The sequence below is a fragment of the Alosa alosa genome, chromosome 2 (assembly GCF_017589495.1).
Source record: "Alosa alosa isolate M-15738 ecotype Scorff River chromosome 2, AALO_Geno_1.1, whole genome shotgun sequence".
Lineage (NCBI taxonomy): Eukaryota > Metazoa > Chordata > Actinopteri > Clupeiformes > Clupeidae > Alosa > Alosa alosa.
This window is the reverse complement of record NC_063190.1, coordinates 4,180,475-4,204,122: the sequence shown is the minus strand read 5'-3', so window position 1 is coordinate 4,204,122 and position 23,648 is coordinate 4,180,475. Positions and strand designations below refer to the sequence as shown.

Sequence of the window (23,648 nt, the reverse complement as noted above, 5' to 3'; positions counted from 1 at the left end):
CACTTTTGTGAGATACTGTATATATATATAAATATATATATATATATATATATATATATACACACACACATGACATATATTATTTAGAGTAAATATAAGCAAATTTTTTTTCTGATACATCAGAATAAGAATATCCATCATATCCACTTAAACAACAACAGCATTCTCCTTAACATCTCCTGTCTATAACCTCTCTATAACCTCTAAGTCATTTGTGTTTTATGTTGGTAAGACTGCTTTACCTGAGTTTACTGTTGTCCCATGTATAGCTGTATGAGCCTAGGGAAGTGCATAGAGCTGCTGGGCTCTTAATCACAGACTCTAGCGACGGGCTCTTCCTCATGAAAGACGCTGGCTTCAGTTCATCACTTGGGCCGGAGAGAGGGTCTGAAAGAGGTAGAAAGGAAAAGAGAAAGATTAATGTTGAATCTTGACATTTCTGCACATTAAATGCCACAATTAATGTGCAAACAAAAATGTCTGTTTTCAAGGGGTAAGACCAGGAATGAATTGAATTAAACATCATTAGGGCCCTTCCTTGTAATAAAACCTCTTCAAAAAATCAATCAATACAGTAACATTTATTCTTGCTATCAGCTACACAGGTACGCATTTGGTTATTCTTGTAAATCATTAACTATTGTACTGTAAATGTTTATTAATAGTGAGAATTAGGTGTGGTTAAACCAGAGGGGAAGTGTGTCCACAGCAACAATGTATTCTGAGACTGTGTTTACCAGGGTGAGAGAAGTTGACCTTTCTTGGTGTGGTCTTGGACAGTGGCTTGATTGCAGTGTGCCTCTAGAGAACGAAAACAAATTATCACATGCATTATGCATGTGTTGAGCAACAAGCATTCACACACAACACATGCTGGGTCGATATATCATTAACTCTACATAGTTCACTTGTACAATCATGTTTTACGGCCCAGGAAAACAAATCACGCCTATCAGGTGCAAAATTCTGATACAGCTTTGCTACATTATCACAGTGCTGGTGATTTGTCTTCCTCATAGTTGGGCAGAGGTGGCTCAGGAGGTCCAAGGGGTCCGACAACCAGAAGGCTGCTGGTTCGAGCCCGACTCGTCCTGACCCTGTCGAGGTATCCTTGAGCAAGACACTGAACACCAAACTGCTCCCAGTGTGCAGGTTGCTGCCTTGCATAGTGTGTGTGAGTGTGTGTGTGTGTGTGAATGGGTGAATGTGAGGCATGAAATTGTAAAGCGCTTTGAGTGCTCGGAGGAGTGGAAAAGCACTTCATAAATGCAGTCCATTTACCATGAAGAGGCTGCAGATGGATTGTGGGATTTGTAGTACCTGAGTAGGATGCACTGTAGCAGAGGGGGACGTGCTGACAGGTATGCCACTCAGTGGGCTGCGGGTGGAGAGGCTGACCTTCAGTGCTTTAGCAGGACCATCTGGATGGGGAATAAAAAAAAGGAAGACATCAAAAACAAACCCTTAGCCTCGTGGCTTATAGTGGTCACGCAAATAATGATAACAGAAAGCAGGGCCTGAGTCTGTTTCTTAGATCCCACTCCTTTACAAAGCTTGAGTCAAGCTAATTATATGGGTGCTTGCGTAAACCAAAGAGCTAGATCCATTTCTCACTACACAAAGGCTGTATATAATGACTTGCAGCCTGGCTCTCAATAATAAATGAGCATGCATCCCCTCCCATCACGCACAGGTCCTCCATCACAAACAGCAGCATACAGCATGTCTTCTATCACCGCCTCGCCTTTCCCCCACGCTTGGGTCGTGTGTGTGTATATTTGTTCAGGTGATTAGCATTAGGGAACAGAGTAAATCTGGGTGCTTTCTGCAGATCCTAATCCCTACCAACCAGCTGTTGCGCTCCAGAGGTTAGGGAGGGGTTGGAGGGAAAGAGCAGGGAGAGAGAGGGGCTCGTGTCCTCACTCTCGAGCGGCCGGTCGAAGTTCTTGATGAGGGATTTAACCGAGGCGGCCGTCTTGGCCTGGCTACTACTAGTGCCGCCGCTACTGCTCTCGCTCCCGTTGAGGCTGGCAGGGGCAGTTTGGGTCATCACGGGGATCCCACACCACTGGGCCCTCTCCTCCGCTGGGGGCGGACTCCTCTCGTCACTCTGTAACCTAGAGACAGGACAGGGGGGTATAAGGCAACACTGCTGCAGAGGGACGGAACCAGTCTGATGCAGCTATAATATAAAGCAACGGTACATTCATTCAGTAGGACCAGCAATGTACAACAAACAGCCAACCTATGAAGAGAGTTGACATAATTAGGGAAATAGTCATGTTGGTATGCAATAGTGCACATTGGTGTAAGTGTGCAATAGTATACAAGAGTGAAAGTGTTGACATAATCAGGGAAATAGTCATGTTGGTATGCAGTAATCATGGAACAGTACATTTTATTACATTAAATTACATGCACTAATTTATATTAAATTACATGCACTAATATTCATCTAAAACCTGTGGATTATGAAGTCAAAGAGAGAAGAAAATAAATTCTGGTAGAACGTCTGAACCAGTGCATGAAGGATTAAGACTGAAAACTAAAAAAAAAGAGACCATAAAGCCTCTAAGAAGGTTTGATTCACATTTATTGTCTTGAAGCAATAAATGCACACAACATAATGGTTTTACACATTGGAATTTATACTTTCATATTTCAGCTTTCCTAAGGAGCAGCAATACAATTTCTCTCTGAAGTTTAAACATACGTGTGTAAGGCATTTTTAACGTCTTAGTCGCACAGTCAATAAATAAAAACATCTCAAAAACCCTCTTAAGAAGGCGGCGGTGGGGTAGGCTATAATCTGACTTAGATAACCACATGCTGTAATAATCATGGTTGTGGTCGTGGCACAGTACTGCCGCTCTGGCACAGTCCTCTGCATTGTTTATTTAGAGTGGCTAAAGCCACAATGAAAAATTTAACCTGAGAATGGACAAAATGGCCACGGAGGTTAAGCCTGCAGATTGGACGATTTCCCTGACATCTGTCTGGCTATTATCTGATGCACCAGCCCCCGAATAATCACTGAAGAAGTCATCAATAATCCTGTTTAGAACACAGCTGCTTAGCACGGAAAGGGCTGAGGAACTTCATTAATTAGTAAACCTCAAATACTGCATCTATTATGACGATGTGATATTGCCGTCAGCAGGATTCTTTGTAACCACAATTCTACACAGGGAATAGTAATGCAGGACAAGAATTCATGAACTCTTAGGTCATGTGACTAGGACCTTTTAAAATGATGAATTGACAAATGACAAATTCACGTGCCATACCTAAACTCATATATACCATTAATTAAGGAATTTCAGATCATTTTATGTACACGTGTCAATTCTATGCTGCCACCTAGTGACAATGCATGTGTAGTGCGTTTTGATATACAGACAACAAATGATGATGCTGATGTGAAACATTTCAGGTCATGAAATCTTCCATGAAATGAAAATGGCTTAAATGTTACTTTATTATAGATATTTTTTTACAAACATCTATCATCACATATCACAAGAAGGATAGAACAAAATGAAAACTAACATACATGAGGTGTTGCATCAAGTGGAATGAAACTCCTAATAAAATGTTCACAAAAACAACTTTGTCATTGTAACATGAACTCCACGGAGTGTTTTATCACCATCAAGGTCCAATCTAAAACTGGCCAAAAGTGAGAATTTGGGCTGTTTTGTCATTTGTATTGGCTTTTGTCCTAAGGCAATTCATCTGGTATTTCTAAATGTCAAAACTTACAAAAGATTTCATGGAAATATAGTTGCTCAAAGGCACAGTAAAACAAGCCCAACACTTGGATATGAATTGCCAGTTGTACAGACGTTTAAATCATATCACAATTATAAACATTTATATTTCACTGTAAATCAAAGTATTTTCACATATCACAAATTCACATATTCTTGACACTACCGAGGCAGATTTAAGCAAGCCTGACTTGAACCCGTTCCTGTACTCTTATTACCCAACATGTTACACGTCTTCACTTAATACTGTAAAATTGATAAAGGCATTTTGGAGTGGTAACACTGTCTTCTGGCAGTCTTCATGCCGGCCTATCTGCCTTCTACTGCTGTTTTGGTCTCAAAGGCAGATCCAGTGCTGAGCCTGAAACAGAGAGTGGAGAAAGATATGAAGTGCAACTGATGGAATACGACCATTAAATAACAAACTTCCAAAATGTCTGGGTTTTACATCAATCATGTGCCTCTGTGAGGCTGAGGTGCCATGTTGAATGGCCTCACTGATCATGAAAGCTTTTAGTAGACAAGCAAAATGCTCACCATCCTGCATGCATTTCTGAAATTCATAAAAACATGAGCATGTTTTTATAGATATAAAACATGAATGTTTTACAGAGAGTACAGCCACCGGTTCAGGTTCATTCAACAGCTTTGTGCAAAAACATGGGCAGTTTCACTCAAAACCTTTTTTTTTAATCAGTTAATTTCAGTGAAGACATTCATTGTAATCATTTTTACAAGATGGATTACAGAGTCAGTGCTGCAGTTGCTCAGAGCAGACAGCAGGTGGAGCTCTATGCTACTACAGGCGGCCAAATGAGAGATGAAGAGCGGTTATGTCAAGCAAAGAAACCCAGCATTTTAAGAGCATTTCACCGAGAGAAAGAGAGAGCATATCAGTATCTCAACCAGCTGACAAGGAGACAGACAGCGAACTCATCCACAGCAGAAGCAGTGCAAAGAAGGCAAAGAGATCAGGGCAGCACACAAAGCTAATCCTCTACTGCTATGCATCCACTCCCAGCACACAGCACCCCCCCCCACCCCCCCAAACCCAATCATTCACTACCAGGGAAGCACTCAGGGCGGCGCCAGCATCCAACTCACCTGGGTCCTCACACAAGGGGGCGTGGCCATGTCAGAAGGGCAATCCGCTAGAGAGTGAGGTCAGGGAGGCTCTGTGGAGCGGGCGACTACCGAGTAAAGGAGCGTCGGCTAGGCCGGACTCGGAGGATGGGGAAGACGAGGGGAACGAGTGGGGTGACTGGCCATTGAGGAGACTACTGGGCTACTGTGATCAGTGGATGGGCTAATGAGCGGGATATTCATTGTGAGAGAGCAATATTTTGTCACAAACCGAAAAAGTGTGAGAAGTTTTAAATCGTATGACAGGACAGATTTAGGGGCCATATTTCTATACGGGGGCGTAAACCGAGTCTTTGTGAAGAAGGGAACCGCAATGAATATCTCCATTGAAAAAAAGTTTTTAGTCTAGGACTAGGCTTAATCCACATATTGGAAACTGGCCCATACATAGTCTAAAATCACAGAAGTCTATGCACCCTTGAACTTCTTTTGTAAAGGTTTTGTCTACTTATTTGTGCATGCATCTATTGATGGTCAACACTAGTCAACTCTAGCCCAAAAGAATCAGTGTTCGCCCAAATTATGATTTCAAAAAGGGGCTCGGCAGGTATGGACCCTGGTATAAACATGCAATATTTTTGGACAAAAAACTGATCACAACCACACATCATTACATACTGTATAGCCTCAATAATCTATGCAGCTCATCAATCTAATATGAGCCATTTCATAAATCAAATATAAGTTTACAATGTGACACAATAATACTGTTATGTACGCCTAATCATTTGTCAACATGATGGTATGTCTGTGTTGAGTGTGGTGATTTTTTTTCCTTTTGGATGAAATGCAACAACGTGCTGGTGGAATCACAGTGACATGGACAACAAGAATAAGGTCAGAAAGGACAGTTGGACAGTAGGCAGCAGCTCCGCAGCTCAAAGCAGAGAGAGGAGGAAAGCTTCTAGGGATAGCTAGAACCCGTGGGGAAAATTAGAGCGCTCCCCTCAAATCCCTGGATTTGTAAAGCCCTGAAATCCAAGGATCAAAACTGACATGTAAACCAATATGTTCATCGCAAGCACTTATTATCGCCCGTACACTGTGTAACAGTGTATTTTTAATGTATTTTTTAAAAAGCTGGATCAATACTCTTCTCCCTGTAGCGTGGGCACTATGTAAGCTGATTAATGAGGATCAGGATCAGCTGAGGTGTGTAAGAAACCCCCACCTGCACCCACCCCTCACAAACTGTGCTCAGAACAGTGTGTGCTGACCAAGACACTGTGGGCAATCAGGCACAAGCTGATAGAGGCACAGTGGACAGGAGGAGAGAGAGAAGGTGGAAAGAAGTTAAGAGAGAGAGAGAGAACGACACCATTAAAAATCAGACGGGAGACAGGAAACAGACAGCAGAGGCTACGGGGGTGCTTGTTTGGTTAGCGCCCCATCCTGGTCGAGCGAGGCCCTACCTGCCCAGCTGCAGCTGCTCCAGCTCTCCGGCCAGGCGGCCGCTGCGCTCCTGCTCCTCCTGCAGGTGGCGCCGCAGAGCTCGCACCTCCTGCTGCGCCTCCACCTTGATATCGTTGGCCACCACCACGGCCGTCTGCAAGTCCGCCTGGAAGCGCAGCCATTCCTCCTTGTCCTCCTGAGACAGAGAATAAGACGATGAATGGAGAAACAAAGCAGAAGGCCTGGGGTGGGGCGGGGAAGTCTGTGTTCTTTTGATCATCATCTATTCTTTGTCTTTGTCTGTTCTTTTTGCTTTTATTTATGTAAAGCTCACTGAATTGCCTCTGTGTACAAAATGTGCAATATAAATGAACTACTCTTCTGTGCTGTGGATATAGTGATAAAATAAAAAAGCCTGGTTTCCATATACTTCTGTATAGTTAGTAGTCTAGTCATCTGTATAGTCTGTAGTCTAGTCGTCTGTATAGTTTGTAGTCTAGGAAAGAGAGGAGATGGGTGTAAATGTGTGCCACACAGTCCCACCTTCATCTGTCGATTCATTGCCTTCAGTTGCTTCTCCACATCCGTCTTGTGCTCCTCCACCTTCTTCAGCTGATCTGGAAGAAGGCAGCAAAGGAGCATGTCAGGCCTACTGGCTTGAGAAGAAACACAAATCTCATAAACACGATGTCTGCCATCACCACCACTTGCCAAACTACAGTAGGATCTGTTCCTATTTCCTCGGATCATATTTGGTCCTGCTGCTGTTGACTGATCCATCACTGATGCTTAGTAACTAGCAGCAATCAAGCATCACATCACATACTAATTCTTACATGCAATGGGACATAAAGCGAAGCCATAGACACACTATGAGGATAAATGGCATTCAAGTATAAATCTGTGGCACAAAAGCAGCACTGGGGTGCCACTGTGTGTCCTGAATGTACTTGATGCCTGCTGTGTTTTTGTCTAAGCTGGCAGGGGGGCTGCGGCTGGGAAGATTAGCACATAGCCTTGTACATCGCCATATCCAGCCCAACAGAATCCACTCAGTGCATGTCCCTAATCACGGCAGAGGCTCCTGCCAGGACCCAAGCGTCTCTGGCTGGCTTTTAGGGGGAGAGAGCCGCCATGGATCTTTTAGCTGGGGCCCTAAGCTCTTATAAAAACACAGAGCAAATCCAGCGCCTCTCTCTCATGAGCAACAGCCAGCACGCTATCAATCAAAAACACACTGAGCGTAAAGACACACGTCTCATCTCTATCAGCTAGGAGTAATAGAGCCCTATCAATTAACACACACACACACACACACACCGAGAGACAAATAAATGCTGATGTTGTGACAGTATAAGTGTAGTACTCTCCAGGTTGAGGAGGGCCTGTTTGGAGTGGGGGTGCACACACACAGACAAACACACACACACAGAGACACACACACAGACACACGCAGACAAGCTGATGTTATGACAGGATAAGTGTCTCATACTATCCAGGTCGACAATGGTCTGTTTGGTGTGGAGGTGCACACACACACACACTCATAAAGACAGACACACAGACACACACACAGATGTAGTGATATGATAAGTGTCTCCTACTCTCCAGGTCGAGGATGGTCTGTTTGGTGTGGAGGTGGACGGCCTGCTGCTGCTCCACGTGGTCCTCCAGCTCGAAGATGGTCTCCTTCAGGTCCTTGATCTGGGCCTCGGCCTGCTGCACGTGCTCCTGCAGCTCAGTCACGCTGCCGCTCAGCATGCTCTTCTGCTCCTCCTCCTGCTTCAGCACCTGCTGCAGCTCCGCCTGCGCCTGGGGCACGCACACACACACGCACACACACACACACACACACACACACACACACACACACACACACACACACACACACACACACACGCGCACATACAGGTACGCACGCACACACACACACACACACACACACACACACAAACACACACAGGTCAACACACAGGTCGACTGGGTTATAAGGATATATATATACCACACTGACATAATACCCTTTTAAACTGTTCCTAAAGAGTTTACATTTGAAACGTTCAAAACCTATGCAATACTTTGAAATAAAAATGAATCGGGCTTTAGCGTAATGCTCTACAAAATGTTGACTTCAATAAAGTCAACCAAGTTACCATAGCTCAATGTTGTTTTCTGTGCCACCTAAAATGCCTTAGGAACACAAATGTTTGTTTATGCAGTTGAAAGGGTTTATTTGCAGCATAAATACATAGAGTAACCTACAGATGCAGGCCAACGCTGTAGTGCAGAAGCAGGGAGGAGCTGATGATGATTCTGCTGCTCTCTAAGAGTAAGTCCTGGGGTTAAATCCAGTGGCGAGGAGCCTAGTGTTCTTACTGTGTACAGCTCCATGACGTGGTCTGACTGTTGAGCCATGGCGGCAAGGTTGTCATCGATTCTCTTAATCCCTGCTGTGACAACTGAGACACCCACCTTAGAGCTTAGTTAGTCAAATAAGTACTTATGGTGGAGACTGTCTCTCTACACTCCATCTCTAATCCAAATCAAATGACACAACTGGGTCACTTACAAAATCCCACATTAACTTCATACAGCACAGTAGAACCGCAAGCTAATGTTCAGCCTACAGACTTCCACGTATCATGCTATAGTTGTCTACCTTGTGGGGCTATGGGATCATGGATATAATGGGAGAACACAATAAGAAAAGGGTTCTTGACAACTGCACCAGATGAGAGTGTATCAAGTTTAACCCGCCCCCCGCTCTTCTCCTTTGGTATCGAACACATTATTCATATCCAACCAGCACCATGTAGTCATTGCCCCATGATAGAGAAAGTTGATGCTGCGTTGTTTTGTTCTTAATTAGATCCATATGACTTGTCACGCCCTCTCACACTCTGATGGCAGAGGCCAGGGCGTGAGTCACTCGACTCGACAGCCGGGACTGGGTCACCTCTGAGTGGGCACTCCTCACTGCCATGTTCCGCCGCCATCCCATGATGACATCACCGGGCCTGAGTCACTCTCGCCTCACCCTTCTCAAGTGCGCTGATAAACACCATAGAAGTTTTTACAAGGCGACCTGAATGACCAAGCACTACTGTAAGCTTGCCTGAAAGGGGGAAACCCAGAGCCATGTGGATTCTGTTCAACGTAACAACTCAGACTTGGGGCGGGGGGTTGGGGGTTGCTTATCCCATAATATAAAAAGTCCTGTTAAAATTTTTGATCCATGACTTGCATAATCCCCTTGCATCAATCTGCAATCCCCCTAACATGTGCTATGAGTTCTTAATTCACCCCGCCAAAATACAAAGTGAACTGGGTTGGCTGTGTCTTTCAGGCTGTGCTCATGTCTTTGAAGCACTCATTGGTCCCTAGGGAGAGTATAAATTTACAAGGACAACATTTAAGATCAGCGGCTTCCATAAAAGTATTCATTAAGTTTATGTTCCTCGTCTCGCAAGTTTTGGACAGCAACTCTGTCATCAGCGCAACGCGGGGATCGCCCTCAAACATAATCACCCTCAAACGCAAAATAATCTCTCGGGGGAGTCGCTTCCCTTTTAGCCCTGTCTTATCCGTCTCCTCCGCTGGTTTAAAAACAGCGAGTCTTTCTCACAGTCTCTTCTGCAGGACACGGCGGAGCGGACGCCTCGCTCCTCGCTCCTTTGACCTGCTGGGTGCTCAGCGGTGATGAGCAGGCCTGTGGGAGGAATCACTCCGAGCTGAGTCACTCCACACTCTCACCTAATGGCCACAGCTGGATGAGCTCAGCGTGTTCACAGTCACAAGGCACTCAGAGACGAGAACAGTCCTAAACTACAACAACTTCAATGAAGATCTCGACTGAAAAATAGCTTTTTTTGTCTAGGATTAGGCTTAATCCATGTCCGAGAAATTGATTCTTAGTCCATTAGTCACCATGTGGGTCTCTGAAATGCTAAGTGAGGTTAAGAAGTTAGTCCAAAAGCAGTGAATAACCAGAACACTACAGGATTATTGCTCAACTTTGATTTTCAACTTCAATAATAAGATGTCAGTTGACTTCGACTCAGGGTGGACTCTAGGCAGGGGCCAGGGTGGGCTAAACCCACACAAGCATTGTGTCTCGCCCAGCCAAACAAAGTCAAAAACATTTTTTTTCAGTGCATCGGTCCAATGTGCAGTGTCAAACCCAGCTTGGATGTAGATGACTTGGTGCTGAGTGTAATAGTAGCTAGCTGGTGCCGTAGGCCTATGTATGTGTCTTAGGTCAATTAAATACATGTTTCATTGTGTTGCTTTAGGCGATAAATGGGGGTGTTGCAGAGCAACAGATAACCAGGTCCATGTATTCCAACTGGATGCTTAAAGTTCTCAAGAAACTGATGCTTAAAGTTCTCAAGAATTGTTTGTTGCGAGCGAGGCCAATGGCCGGAATCCCAGTCGGAGTCGTGGAGGGAGAAGAAAATCGAGCGGAAGTACGTAGGAAGGCAAGGCCAGGCTAATTTTGATCCAATCTGACCGCTTTGCTATGTTGCCCACCCAACATTTCTACCAGCCCCCCCAAGTGTAGTACGCTAGAACCAGCCCTGCTTCGACTGGAAATAGAACGTCACTACCAGGTGCCATCATTTGAGATAGTAGCCCCGTTTACATGGAAACTTTTAATCTGATTACAAATGGGATTACACTTGGGATTACACCTCAACTGATCATATTCAGCTCGTTCATGGAAACAGTTGAAATCTTTAATCAGATTCATTTCAATCTGATTGACAAAAAGTGTTAAAGTATCCCCCTATGAGTCCCCTAGAGTTAGCCGAGTTAGCCGATTCCCCAGAAGTTGGGGGACTATAACTCCCCGTGGCTATGAACCTATTCCTCCTGAATGCCTTCCTGTGCAGAGGGGCTGAGTGCTGGAGAACAGAGCACTTCCTCCCCAGAGGATCCCTTAAAGGCAACATGTGCTGACATCGAGGAACAGGACATCTGTTTTTAGTGCAGACACTGTGCTCTCAGACTGTGGGGGCGATGGACGCTTGGGTGTGCGCTTGACCCGGAACGACACAGTGACCCTGACACAGGCAAGACCGAGAGGAAACACTGGGCCAAAATCTGTTTGATGAGAAAAACTCTTAGGAAAACACTTCACAGTCACGGCCAGAATTAGATTGATAGAACAAAAAACAATGAGTGGAAACTACTGTAGCAACCGAGGGAGGATCTGTATGAAACCATACCAATGTACAAATTATAAAAAGATTGAAACTATCTATAAAAAGATGTGTGCAAATTAAGTATGCAATAGTGCACCAGTGTGATACTACAAATGCAAAATGCAATTGCAAAGACATACCCACATTAGAGTAGCCAATGTGAGTAACACAGTAACTCCAGAGTAAACTTTGCATAGTTACCACACCACATTTGCTATGTTTTTGATTGTTAAAGAATTGGCATGAGCCCCCCAAACTCCTTGAGAGTTACCTTAGCGAGCCCCGTGCGCGTCTGCTCGTTGTCAGCATGGGCCTGCTGCGCGTCCTGCCTGAGCCTGGTGCACTCCAGCTCCAGCCGGTCCCTCTCGTCATGCGCCGCCTTCAGCAGGCCCTGCAGCTCCGTGCTGTCGGCGCTGGCGCTCTGCACCGCCTTCAGCTCCGCCACCTTCTGCCTCTCGGCCTCCAGCTGCGCCCGCACGCGCTCCGCCTCTGCCCGCAGCACCTCGACCGCGCCGTCCCGCTCCTCCGCCGCCCGCTCCGCCTCGCCACGGCCCTCTCGCTCGCGCTCCAGCTCGGCCCGCAGCCGCTCGCGCTCCTCGCGGAGGCCCCGGGCGTCGGCCTGCGCCTCCTGGTGCTCCTGCTCCAGCTGCCTCAGGCTGCCGGTCAGCTGCTGCTGGATGTCCACCAGCTTCTCGCGCTCGAAGCGCGCGCTCTCCACCAGCTGGCCGCAGCGCTGCTCCAGCTCGGTGGCGCGCGCCGACTCGTCGCGCTGGTCGCGCAGCCGCAGCAGGAGCGCCTCGTTCTTCTGCGCCAGCAGCTCCACGCGCTCCCGCTGCTCCTGCAGCGAGGCCTGCAGGCGGTGCTTCTGCTCGGCCAGACGCTCGTTCTCCGACGTCAGCTCCGTCACCACCTGCTGCTGGTCCGACAGCTCCTGCAGCGTGGCCTGGAGCTCCTCCGACGTGCTGTGGTGGCTCTCCTCCATCTGCTGGATCTTCTCCGTCAGGCACTCCACCGACTGCTCGCGGGTGTGTGGCGTCGTCGGCGTCGCCGCTAAATCTCCGCCCCCGGCACCAGCGCTGCTGAGGGAGTTGCAGCGCGACGGGATCTTCTCAAACTCGGACGAGTCCGGGGAGGGGGAAGCCGACGCTGATCCCTTGGTGATGTCGCTGCCGGACGACGTGGAGCTCTTAAGCGGGATCTTGCTGATGGCCGGGGCAACGGCGTCGCCGATGGCGGTGCTGTCCGGGAGGATGCCGTTGACGGAGGGTTTCGTTGGGCTGGGGGACGAGGAGGAGGTGGCGTTGGGGACCGGTGCGCTCTCCAGCGAGATCAGCTTCTCCTTCAGCGCCTGGTTCTCGTCTCGTAAGGCGGCCAGCTCCCTCTGAAAGCGTCCGTTCTTCTCTTTCAGCTCGCCCACCAGGGCCTGGGGGTCGACGGGCGACGTCCCGGCCGGCTCCCCCTCGCCACCCTGGCCCTCTGTGGGCGTGGTGCTGGCGACGGTGCCCTCGGCGGACGAGGCCTTTCCCCGGTAGCGCTGCAGCTCCATGCGCAGCTTGCTGATCTCGAAGTCTTTGGCTTTGGCCTCGGCCAGCAGCTCCTTCACCTGGCACTCCAGGAGGGCCTTGTCGGCGCCGTCTGCGTCCAGCTTGGGCTTGGCGGACTGGCCCCGCTTGGCCAGCGTGGACAGACTGGAGGTGCTGGCGCTGGGGACCATCTTTTTGGTGGACGCGCCTTTCAGCTGGTCACGAAGGGATACCCTTTCTCTGGAGACGGTGGTCGACATCTCTTTGGGAGTAGGTATCCCGGATTTCTTTGGTGGGATTCCTAGGAAGAGACAGAAACAATTACTTTTACTACCACCACTGCATTAACCATTACACATTACGTATGTTCGTGAATGACTTTGCGTAACATTACGTTACGTTCATGAATGCGTATCTAAAACATGTCATTCACGCCATTTTGTGAAATGGAAATCCGATTAAAACTGCAGCCTCATCACTGATACTATTACATCCATTGTTGCTTTTCTCATGGAAATGTTGGATGTGACAACAGAGTGTAGTGTCATTCATTCAGTGCCCATTGTAGTGGCCAGACAGAACCTGTTTTGTGTCAACAGATCAATATGGCTGCTAGGCACTGCCACTGTGTATTGTGACTTCATACCAGCGAGGGGCAAACAAAACGTGCGGCACAAACACACTGGCAATTCAGCCACATCAGTGTGGGTGCGGGCATGGCAAAGCCTTCTCTCCCGATTTTGTGTGTGTGTGTGTGTGTGTGTGTGTGTGTGTGTGTGTGTGGAGGGCAGACAGGATGGTGAAAGCTGCATTGTTGATTTTGGTATAATCAGCAAACACCAACACAAACATGACGGGTTCTTCTTACAACGGATGACAATGACTGCCCAGTACACGGAACGTTCCAGTGGGTTCAGAAGGGGGATGGGGGGGGCTGTGGGGGCTTACAAAGGGGGTGGTTGTGTCTAGGTTGAACACAAGAGCACCCACTGAGCATGTTTAGCATAGACTGGTGGTGAGCCATACAGAGTGACTAACCCCAGTTGAGAGATTAACATGCATGCTCCCTCAAACACACACTCACACTCGCATCTCATCATGCCTGTGACTACACACACACACACACACACACACACACACACAAAACGCACAAAGAAGGACGAAGAAGAGACAACATTCACACCCACAGACAAAAGACGAACACTGCTAGACTACCATACATTCCAGTGACTGAGTTAAACATACACACACACACACACACACACACACACATACTGGGTACTGTCTCATTTCGAATGGTAATCCTATTCCCCGTAGGACTGTGGAAGCATGTCCCCATTGATCGGGGCAGTTTTTGGTGACTATCGCTTCATTGTACAGAGCCTCAGCCGGGGCGATAGCTGCCAAGCCACACACGCTATTGACTGGCTGAAACCTCTGTTTAGCATTCCTACAGTGGATTTCAGAGGATATAAAAGGACATTTCAGGCAGCACAGAGGAGATGAAGGCAGTCCCCTGGCAACCTCTCTACCTCAAAAACATACCGCTCTTCTATTTATAGTATGAAATTAGAAGGCCCTGTTTTTTGTTATAACAAAAATAGCGATTTCACTGCTTTACGAAATAGTAATAAAAATGCTCACATGTCCAGATAACAATTCATCGGAGACTCCAAGGACATTGCCAACCAGACTGGAGCACTCACTGTGGACCATGTGGTTTGGCTGTCAGTCATACAGGGGGAAAGGGGGGGGGGGGCTCTTGTTTTGACTCTCATCTGAACTAAGCCTGAGTAGCCTAAGCTGAGCGAAAGGAAAACGTGTGGAGACAGACAGTCAAGGCCAGACAATCGGACCTGCGCTGGCTTGCCCTGTCAGTCAGAGAGGAGAAGTCTGTGGGCTGCCAGTCCGTCCCACGGGAGAGAGATCCCGCCCCGCCACCATTAGTGTCATTAAAAATCTATAATAGTATCTGCTCTGTGCATTTCAAATGCGTGCGCCACAGACAGAACCAGGCCATGGCGTTCTAAATAATACATCAGCAGCAGCAGAATCTTAACACCTAAGTACTAAAGCAGACTGCAGCCCAACAGCATGACGTACTCCGACTATTGCAGTGTTGTGCTGAAAACAGTTATTCCCCTGATCCAATTCAATAACTGCTTAAAGGTATAACACTGAAGACACAAGAGAAATATGTGACTTACAAGTCTTTCTGATTAAAAAAAGAAACTTAATTCAATATTCTTGCGAAGACATGTATGAATGGCTCTACAAGATCAGAGATCAAACCTCATATGCATAGTAAAGCATCTGTGCAATTTCAACTTGCATAGCCTGCGGTGCGTCCAACCCTGTTATGGTTTAAAAGAAACATTCCTATGGTAAACTGTCCACTTCAGTGTAACTCTCTGTGCTATTTTGGCGATCAACCTGATAAATTCTCTCTGTGAGCACCTCAAAGGATTCTATTTCTGCTCAGAGGAATTTTGATTTGGCCGATAGCATCCTGGATTGGACGGATAGGAGGCCCTACCAGGGAACAGCTAAATAAATGGCAGATATGGTAAAATTCCACTTGATCATTAAAGAGACGTTCAGTGTTCAGTGTTCCATTAAATTCCAAACAGGTGTTTAATTAAATTAAAATGTATGGCAATCTCTAATTAAAACAGAGCAGTGCAGCGGTTTTAATTCTGCAGTGGCGAGGGGGCGGGGGGGTCCTCTCTCTTGCTATCATGATCAGAAGCCTGACACAATGGGAGGTCCCCCGTGGCTCCACTTGGGGAAGTGAATCAATTACGCTGCTGCACCCCCCAAAAAAAAACAAAACAGCGGTTGTGTCTGAAAGTGGCCCTCGTCCATCAGTGTGACTAATGCCTGGGCCGGGGCTCTGGGACGTCTCTCTCGGCCGCTTCTTATTTCTCGTCCAGCGCGCAGCGGACAGAATAAAAGCCATATGCACCGCGTGAAATGCACTTCGCTCCAAAGACGGGCCCTATTTCTGCACCATGACATCACCGCTAACCTGTCCCCTGCGTGCACAGTACAGTGTGAATCAATGAGGTGCATTCATAAATGGAAAGGCTGTGTCCAGCTCCCTGCTGGAAGAGCTGGGATCGCCTGACTCTTTTGCTCCCTCGTCTTGAGAGTTATAGCCTGGAGGACTCTGGGCTATAACATTAGATGGGTTCTACTTATGAACACCAATAAAACAGAGAAATACAACTCTCCAACCCAACATAACGGTTGGAGAGACAGGAGACAGATACAACTCCACAAGTCACTTTGCAAAGTACATTTACTCGAACACAGGCTGACGCAATTATTTTTAGCCTACCTAACATCAGAAATATTATAAATGTTTAAGGTGTATGTGTCATCAGCTATAAGAAACTGTCCAACACACTTGAATAAGACAGACATTTGTGTGTGCATCTGTGTCCCTGATAGATGGTGCTCAGTGCCTTCTTTTAAAGATGGCTGGGAGACTTTAGGAGAGCTGGACGGGAAAGGACAGAGAATGACATGACAAGAAGGGACAAGTAAGGAATAAGTGATGGGAGTGACAGGAAACGGAGGAAGGAGCAAAGCTGTGATCGAAAGGGAGTACAATCTCATGTTCGCGGAATGGAGAGTGGAGAGAGAAATTGACAGAGCAAGATTGAGAGAGTTGGAGAGAGATTGATGTAAAGAGTGAGGAGGAAACGTGAGGGGGCGTGGGCTGGGCTGATGACAGCACCACGGGCCCCTTTACGCTGATGACCACGTCCTGCCTGCCCGCCGACGCTCAGGGCAGTGCGATTCCCGTTCCCATCAGTGGTGGCACGGCTGGGAAAAATGTAAATCAGCCCCCACTCAACACCACCTGAGTGCCCCCATATAACTCAAAATACAACCTCCACAGACTGGACATGGCAACAGAACACAGAGGGAGAATACAAGACAAATGGAACAAATGCTATTATAGAGGGAGAGAAAGGATGAGAGAGGATCTCCAAAGTGCAGCGCACTTAACAGTTAATAGAAAGTGACGTGCCATTTACGAGCCTTTTTTTCCTTTACCACTGTGCGACCGTGCATGCATATCACCTGATACTCGGCTTTTGCAGTGTATGTGAATTGTCAGTAGTTTGCAGCCAGCCAAATAAAGCTGACGAGAACTGCCAATATCAACAGGCCTGACTATCTGAAAACAGCACATATCCCCTTAGTCTACAGCCTCATTACAAATGCATTCTACAGCCTCTGGAGCAGGTTCATTTATAAATACATAATCATATGTAGAACTTCAGAATATATTAAATCAGTAATTCATTAACTCCACTTTAGGGCCGTTCTCTCTCCCTTCCTGAAACTACATCCAATCACAACACAACTAAATGACTGAATGTTCTCATTTTGTAACTAAATTACTGTCACATTTATTAAATCGGACCATTCTGATGGGACTACAGGTCTCAGACCACGGTAGGAGTTGCCTGGCTGGCCTGATCCCAGTGACCCCGTCTGACTGTCGGTGACTAAGTGCACAACACTATGAGGGCCCCCGGGATGCCCCCAGTGCGCTCGCCCTGAGCCTTCTGATGGATGACAGATGTAGAAATGTGACAGCGCCTCACCTTGCAGGGGTCCTTGACATCTGGGAGGGCACTCGAACACAAGAGGGTGGCACAGCTTGTACTGTGGTTTGACCTTTGCACTGGGAGGGGAGCGAGGGTGGTTGTGGTGGTGGTGCAAGTGGTGTTGTTGTTACATTACATTACATTTAGTCATTTAGCTAATGCTTTCATCCAAAGCGACTTACAAAAAAAGTGAAACTGTCAAGGTAGAGTGCCACAAGGGCATGTTAGTGCAGCAATAAGTACTACTGGCATAGTAGAGGCAGCTCTATAGTGTTGTTAGTGGTGCCGGATTATCTGCCACTCTGCATTCCCTGGCTCTCAGCCCCCTCCTCCACTGCCATGCGGCTCCAGGAAGTTCCACATGGGACGCCCTAAAGTTTTCCAGTCATGTGGATGTGAGTGTGAGTGTGTGTGTGTGTGTGTGTGTGGGGCGCTGGTGATGGTGGCATGTGTCAAAAACAGCCGCTGCCGTTCTGTCCTGGCTTCCTGTTGTCCAGAACACCACGCGCTGGACTGGGCGAGATGGGCATGCACAGGATAACACTGGCGGACAGAGTGGCCCGGCACTGGCATTCCTCTCCAACTTCCTCTCATGGAGGAGGGGGAAAAAAGGGAAAAGAATTTCCCCATGCGTCACTGTGGTGACACTCAATGGGCAAGATGGCAAGAGTCAAGCGAGCAGTCAGCAAGAATCAACATAATGCCAACATATACATGTCATAACACTGACACACTATACTGTATATTCAAAGACAACAATACAGCTTTGTACACCCTGGGGAGCTATTTGAAGACCAAACATGCGGCACTAAGCATCCACATTGAGAGGCTTTGAAGAGTGCATGGGATATAACATTAATATCCTAAAGGTCAGTTCCAGCTCCCCACTGGCTTTGGGTAAAATGATAAGCACATATGCAGAGTGGGATGATGGAAAATTGGAAACTACAGCGATTATCCATCCCCGGTCGTCATAATCAGATTTCAAAGACTCCTCTCTAGTCATCATCTCTCTTTCCCCCACACATCCCTGCATTGTTCCCTGAACTCTGTCACTCCTCGAGAGCTCCAGCCAAGACCAAATCTGCCAGGCTCAGCTTCAAATCCCAAAGCCTTGTTCAGAGAGAAAAAATATAAAATAAAGTCAAATGATCAGGAAATGATATCATGTGGAGGTGGCTGTAGAATACTCATGCTGTGAAAGAACAGACCTCATTGACTGAGTAGTTGATTTAGAACCGATGTTACCAGCTGCACTTTATGGATAAAGCAGCCGGGAAGGGATACACTGTAGGAGCAGCAGAGACCCAGTAATGCAGCAGACCTGGAGATGGAGATGGAGACTTGCCCCTGTCGTACCCCCCAGCCCACCCCACCCCACCCAACCGGTATAAGTCACTGCGGACTCAGAGTGGACGGGGACCTGATTTGTGCAAAGTGCGGACCAGTTTAATTAGGCTATGCTGGGATTTAAGAGGGGAATAAATCACTTTAATGATAAAAGCTCAAATGACATACACAGAGGGAGGCAGAGATCATATTCCACCCAGAACACCACCACAGACGTCCATACGCCTTCAAACACAGACCTTGCATAGCTTTAGCCAAACGTTTGGGGCCGGCTGTTTACGACAGATAAGGATCAACCCTATATATAATTGTATGGAAATGAGGAAATATGTTATTCTTGTGTTACTAAGTCTTTGATTGTATCGTGTTTTGTGTGCTTTGAAGTGGCTTTGTGCTCCAGCGCTTGCGAGCAGCATGCCGATCCCCTGTGCAATCACATAATGGGCCAATCTCTCAGCCCGAGAACACAGCCTTCCTTGACCAAACACCAGTCAAGATGTCACCCCAGTCAATGAGTCAGCCTTCTTTTCCCGCTGACTACTTCACGAACAAGCACTTTATAACCCTGCACTCCACTCTGCCATTTACCGTTCACTGTTGGCCTGGGCCCAATCACTCCACTTAACCATAACATTACTTATCCATATTTTCATACTTAAGTTCCCTCAGGAAATAAAAAAATGACAGGACCACAGTTATGTTGTGGCAGATTCCACAGACTCGGTTAACCTGATGACAAGAGTCCCGAGATGACCAGCTGCGGCTTTAGGATTTGATTTCAGTCGGATAGGGCGTTCTTGCTTATGACATGCAACTATGGCAAGAGTAAAAAAAAAACGTTGCCTGTCAAATTCATCAGAGTGAAAACACCCAGATTAATCTCAGTATTTCCACTGCAAGTGTGCTTCATACTGATACTATAGATTAGAAGCACGCTTCAGTATCTGTCGTGAGCTGACAGTGAGAAAAGCAACTGTTGCATACCTAAATGGCATTCCTAACAAGTATGAATGGAAGAGACGGACACCATAAAACACCCTGACTTGAACAAGGGAAATATCCTACTATGACCCATCAATTGCAACCATGGTTTCATGCACCAATAATGCTGCCACATCACCAAGTGCACAAACTCAGGCAACATGGCAATAACCTAATCATACATAACCAACTTACAGTCAGTGCTGTGTGGCACGTGGTTCTGAGCTCCAGGGCATGTTTTGTTCCTAACACACAGCTGCTGCCTAACTGTTGATTTGGCATTTGATCTGGACGGGCTAATGCTGACCAGATTTGTTTGGCGGTGCTTTCTGCATAGCATGTATTCTGAGGTCTGCATTGCTGCGGTTCTTTGAGAATGCTGCTTGTCAGCCCATGTTCTGGCCCCGGAGCTGACAGTGCTGGTCTGTGGGGGGGCAGCGGCGCACGGGGCCGAGATGCTGTTTGATGTTCGTTTATCACACCCTCACATCAGTGTCCATGACTACAGCAATCTGCCAAGCTCCTCTGTGGCAGCGCGCGAGATTGTGCAGATATATACATGTAAAAATAGGTTGGATAGAACAAGAGAAAAGGGCTTTGTTTGGCTTGGATGAGATATTGGACAATTTCCTAAAAGCATGTAAGCAGTCAAGGCTGAAAAGCAATAATTTCCTGTGCCACAGCATTGTAAATCCTTTCACAAAAAAAACAATCTAACACAGCCAACCAAACGCTGTGTCTAAAACATCCATTTTCTCTCTCTCTCCTCGAGTTTTCAGAGATCACCAGTCATGACTAAAGCGAACCTCTCTTTCTGAAAGAGTGTGTCTTCAATACTGTTTTTAAATGGCACCATGTTTGATGTAGTCTCTTGTGATGGTGTCTGATACAGACCTTCACAAAAGGGCTTGAGTACTCCGCTGGGATGTAATGTTAACCTTAGTTTCAACCCATGAGCTGCGAAAATGTCATTTAAAACCTCACAAGATCCTCTGGTAATACTGTATACTGTACTTGTTAGCTACATATGAACAGCAGTCGCATGGCATTATTTCAACTGCTTTGAAAATCTAATTTCATGTAAAGGCTTGAGCTGGTTTCGGGCATTAGAGCATGAGTACATCAGTGATCAGAGGATTTTGGGTAATGTTCCCTCATAAGAGGACAAGAGGTGACTGTGGCGTACACATTAAAGAGATGGCTATCTGCTGACTGACTTGATATCTCACTGGCTAAATTACCTAGAGAGAGCCAACGTGAAAGGGTTGACAGAAAGGTCTCGACCACTCAAACACCACAGAGGGTTCCTTGGTCGGCCTTGCGCTGCGCGCATTTCAACACGCTTCATACCTGTAGCGATGCAACAGGAAAATATATTTTGAGTGAACTACTCCACTTTCCACAACAGCAACATCTGAAGGTCATGAGTGATAATCCACAAGGTCACAATGGTATAAGCTCTGGTTCAGCACGAAGACAGTTCAATTATTTCACTTAAAATTATTTCACTTCAAAAAAAAAAATGTATAGTGAAGTTTGAGAACAATAATGAACTTCTCACCACAAGATAACCCTGTGGTGGGTGCTTTGTGTGGGGTTTACATGATTTGTTTTACGCTCTGACAAAAGCCTCTCTCTAGGCCATTTCTCATATATTGGGATTTGAGGAGCTATCTATTCTGAGATTAAGTATTTGTCATCCCCCTGGGAGCGGAGCAGATAAAGCCTTAATGAGAAGCTGTAACACAGAGCCAGAGACAGATTTACCCACAAAGCACTTAAGGGGTCCTCGGCTCCACACTCCCTGACCTCCACTCCTTTTTTCTCTCCTTCGCTCTTGCTCTCTTTCTCTCTGTCATGGTCAACAAACGAACCCAGAAAAGCATCCATATCATAAAAGGGTATCAAAACCGATGCCCGTTTCAGCGGCAGGGAGAGAGGTGTCACTATGCAGCCCCTTTCTCCAAGGAAAACATCTTAATCGGGTGGAGCTGCATTTCTCTGTTTACTGTGAAAGCAGTCGTCCGATCCTGTGACTCCCCACAGGCCACGGTGCAGTTCCGTGAGACGACATCACAAACAAACAGCCTGTGTCTGACTGCACTAGGCCTCGATACGGACCTTCTCGCTGGGCCCAAACCGGACGAGATTATAGGGCGGTTTACGGTGGGAAACTTTTGTGTCTCAGACAGAGGTAAACACGCATGTTGAAATTTCGCTAGGACCGCATTGTTAGGCGATGGTCTGGAAGTATTTCACTGGTTTATTTATGGACGTGTGTTTGAGAAACAAAGCCACGGCTGAACAGCAGGGTGAACTTTGGGTAATATTTGGGTCTCATGATCAAAGAGGTTTCATGTTTGTGTTCAGACTGACGCAACTGTATTTCTCATACTAACACACATGCACTAACACGTGCAAACAGACACACACACATGCACACGTAAGCAGAATAGGGTAAATCCAAATATGACACACCTGTCCTAAGCACACAAGGGACATAAAGGTGCGTGTGTTTACATTAATAGTCATTTCTTTCCTTTCAGGCGTGGGCAGGCTTGGCTTCCTCAGAGTCATGGACAATCCAGGACGTAGCTATACACCATATCCTGATGGTCAACTTCAATGAGGCGACACACAAAGAATTTGCTGACGGCAGAATTTCAGGGCTCTCATGTCAACCAGCAGGGGTGCATCACTGCCATTATCCTTCTGAAACCTGGTCCATGTCCAAACCCTGCTCATGTCCAAGTGAAGCTGGGAGAGAAAGTGTTCATTTGGCCATGTACAATGAAGCAGAATGCTTTTTGCACAATTGTTCCATAAAACAACTCACCCCTCAAAAACCGGTCAGTGAATGTAGCACAAACCACGTTGGTCAGCAGTACGTCCAAACTAAACACTTGGATTTGGCTGGTGCTTGCTAGTTTATTGGTCCATCAGCTCCACCGGAGCGCGGACTGTAATGGTGGAGACACCCGCTGGTGGCATGTTGCTGGGAGAAGGAGGTGGAATCATGCCTGCTGGGAACAGGCTCCACAGGGCAGCACTGCACCGAGCCCTTCATTGGCAGCTGATCGCTTTGCATTACCGGCTCACTAAATCTCAACTTCATGCACGACTGGAACCCCATCGAATGCCGTGAGCTTGTGAACATGCCACTGTACGCACACAGACATCAGCATTCACATCCGCATATATGCTGTGCTATATCAATGTTGCTGATTTCACGTTGATGTTAAAGGTCCTGGCATGTCCTGGAGGACCAAAACAAAAGTGAAACAGTAAGCACCAACTCGGGCTCTGTTTCTTTTCTTTTCGACCAAAACCGTGTTCTCAAGCAGATATAATCCTTCTGGAGAGTGGCCTGTAAAACAAGCCCGTATTATTACAGTCTGATTGCTGGAGATGTCCAGCGTTCTGGGTTGAGAAATCTTTTTCCGTTGGCCCCGCGTATCTCCTGCAGAAAGCTCCTGCTGTGAGGCCTATCAGACCACCCCCCCCCCCCCAACCCCAACCCGACTCCTGATGCCTGAGAGCGAACAGAGCAAAAACAAACAAGGTTGTTGTTCCAGTGAGTAACACTGTTATTGCGGCAGCGCTATCACCACTCAACTCACTCACACATTATCAAAACCTTAGCTCCCCCCAAACCTCCCC

The 23,648-nt window shown here is 46.9% G+C and overlaps 1 protein-coding gene across 7 annotated transcripts in view; it reads right to left on the bottom strand.

Moving 5' to 3' along the window:
* specc1 (sperm antigen with calponin homology and coiled-coil domains 1) overlaps nucleotides 1-23,648 on the bottom strand; it is an 87,450-nt gene that overhangs the window by 30,346 nt on the left and 33,456 nt on the right. For 6 of the 7 annotated variants that reach the window (XM_048270674.1, XM_048270663.1, XM_048270696.1 and 3 more), the window contains 8 exons: nucleotides 11,781-13,333; nucleotides 7,910-8,117; nucleotides 6,849-6,922; nucleotides 6,326-6,501; nucleotides 1,924-2,117; nucleotides 1,321-1,421; nucleotides 738-801; nucleotides 243-387 (listed from right to left, as the gene is read on the bottom strand). In XM_048270674.1, the coding sequence (XP_048126631.1) occupies nucleotides 243-387; nucleotides 738-801; nucleotides 1,321-1,421; nucleotides 1,924-2,117; nucleotides 6,326-6,501; nucleotides 6,849-6,922; nucleotides 7,910-8,117; nucleotides 11,781-13,333 (2,515 nt within the window). Of the gene's footprint in view, nucleotides 1-242; nucleotides 388-737; nucleotides 802-1,320; nucleotides 1,422-1,923; nucleotides 2,118-6,325; nucleotides 6,502-6,848; nucleotides 6,923-7,909; nucleotides 8,118-11,780; nucleotides 13,334-17,654; nucleotides 18,980-23,648 lie in introns of those variants that run through there. The other variant, XM_048270699.1, reaches the window with a different exon arrangement.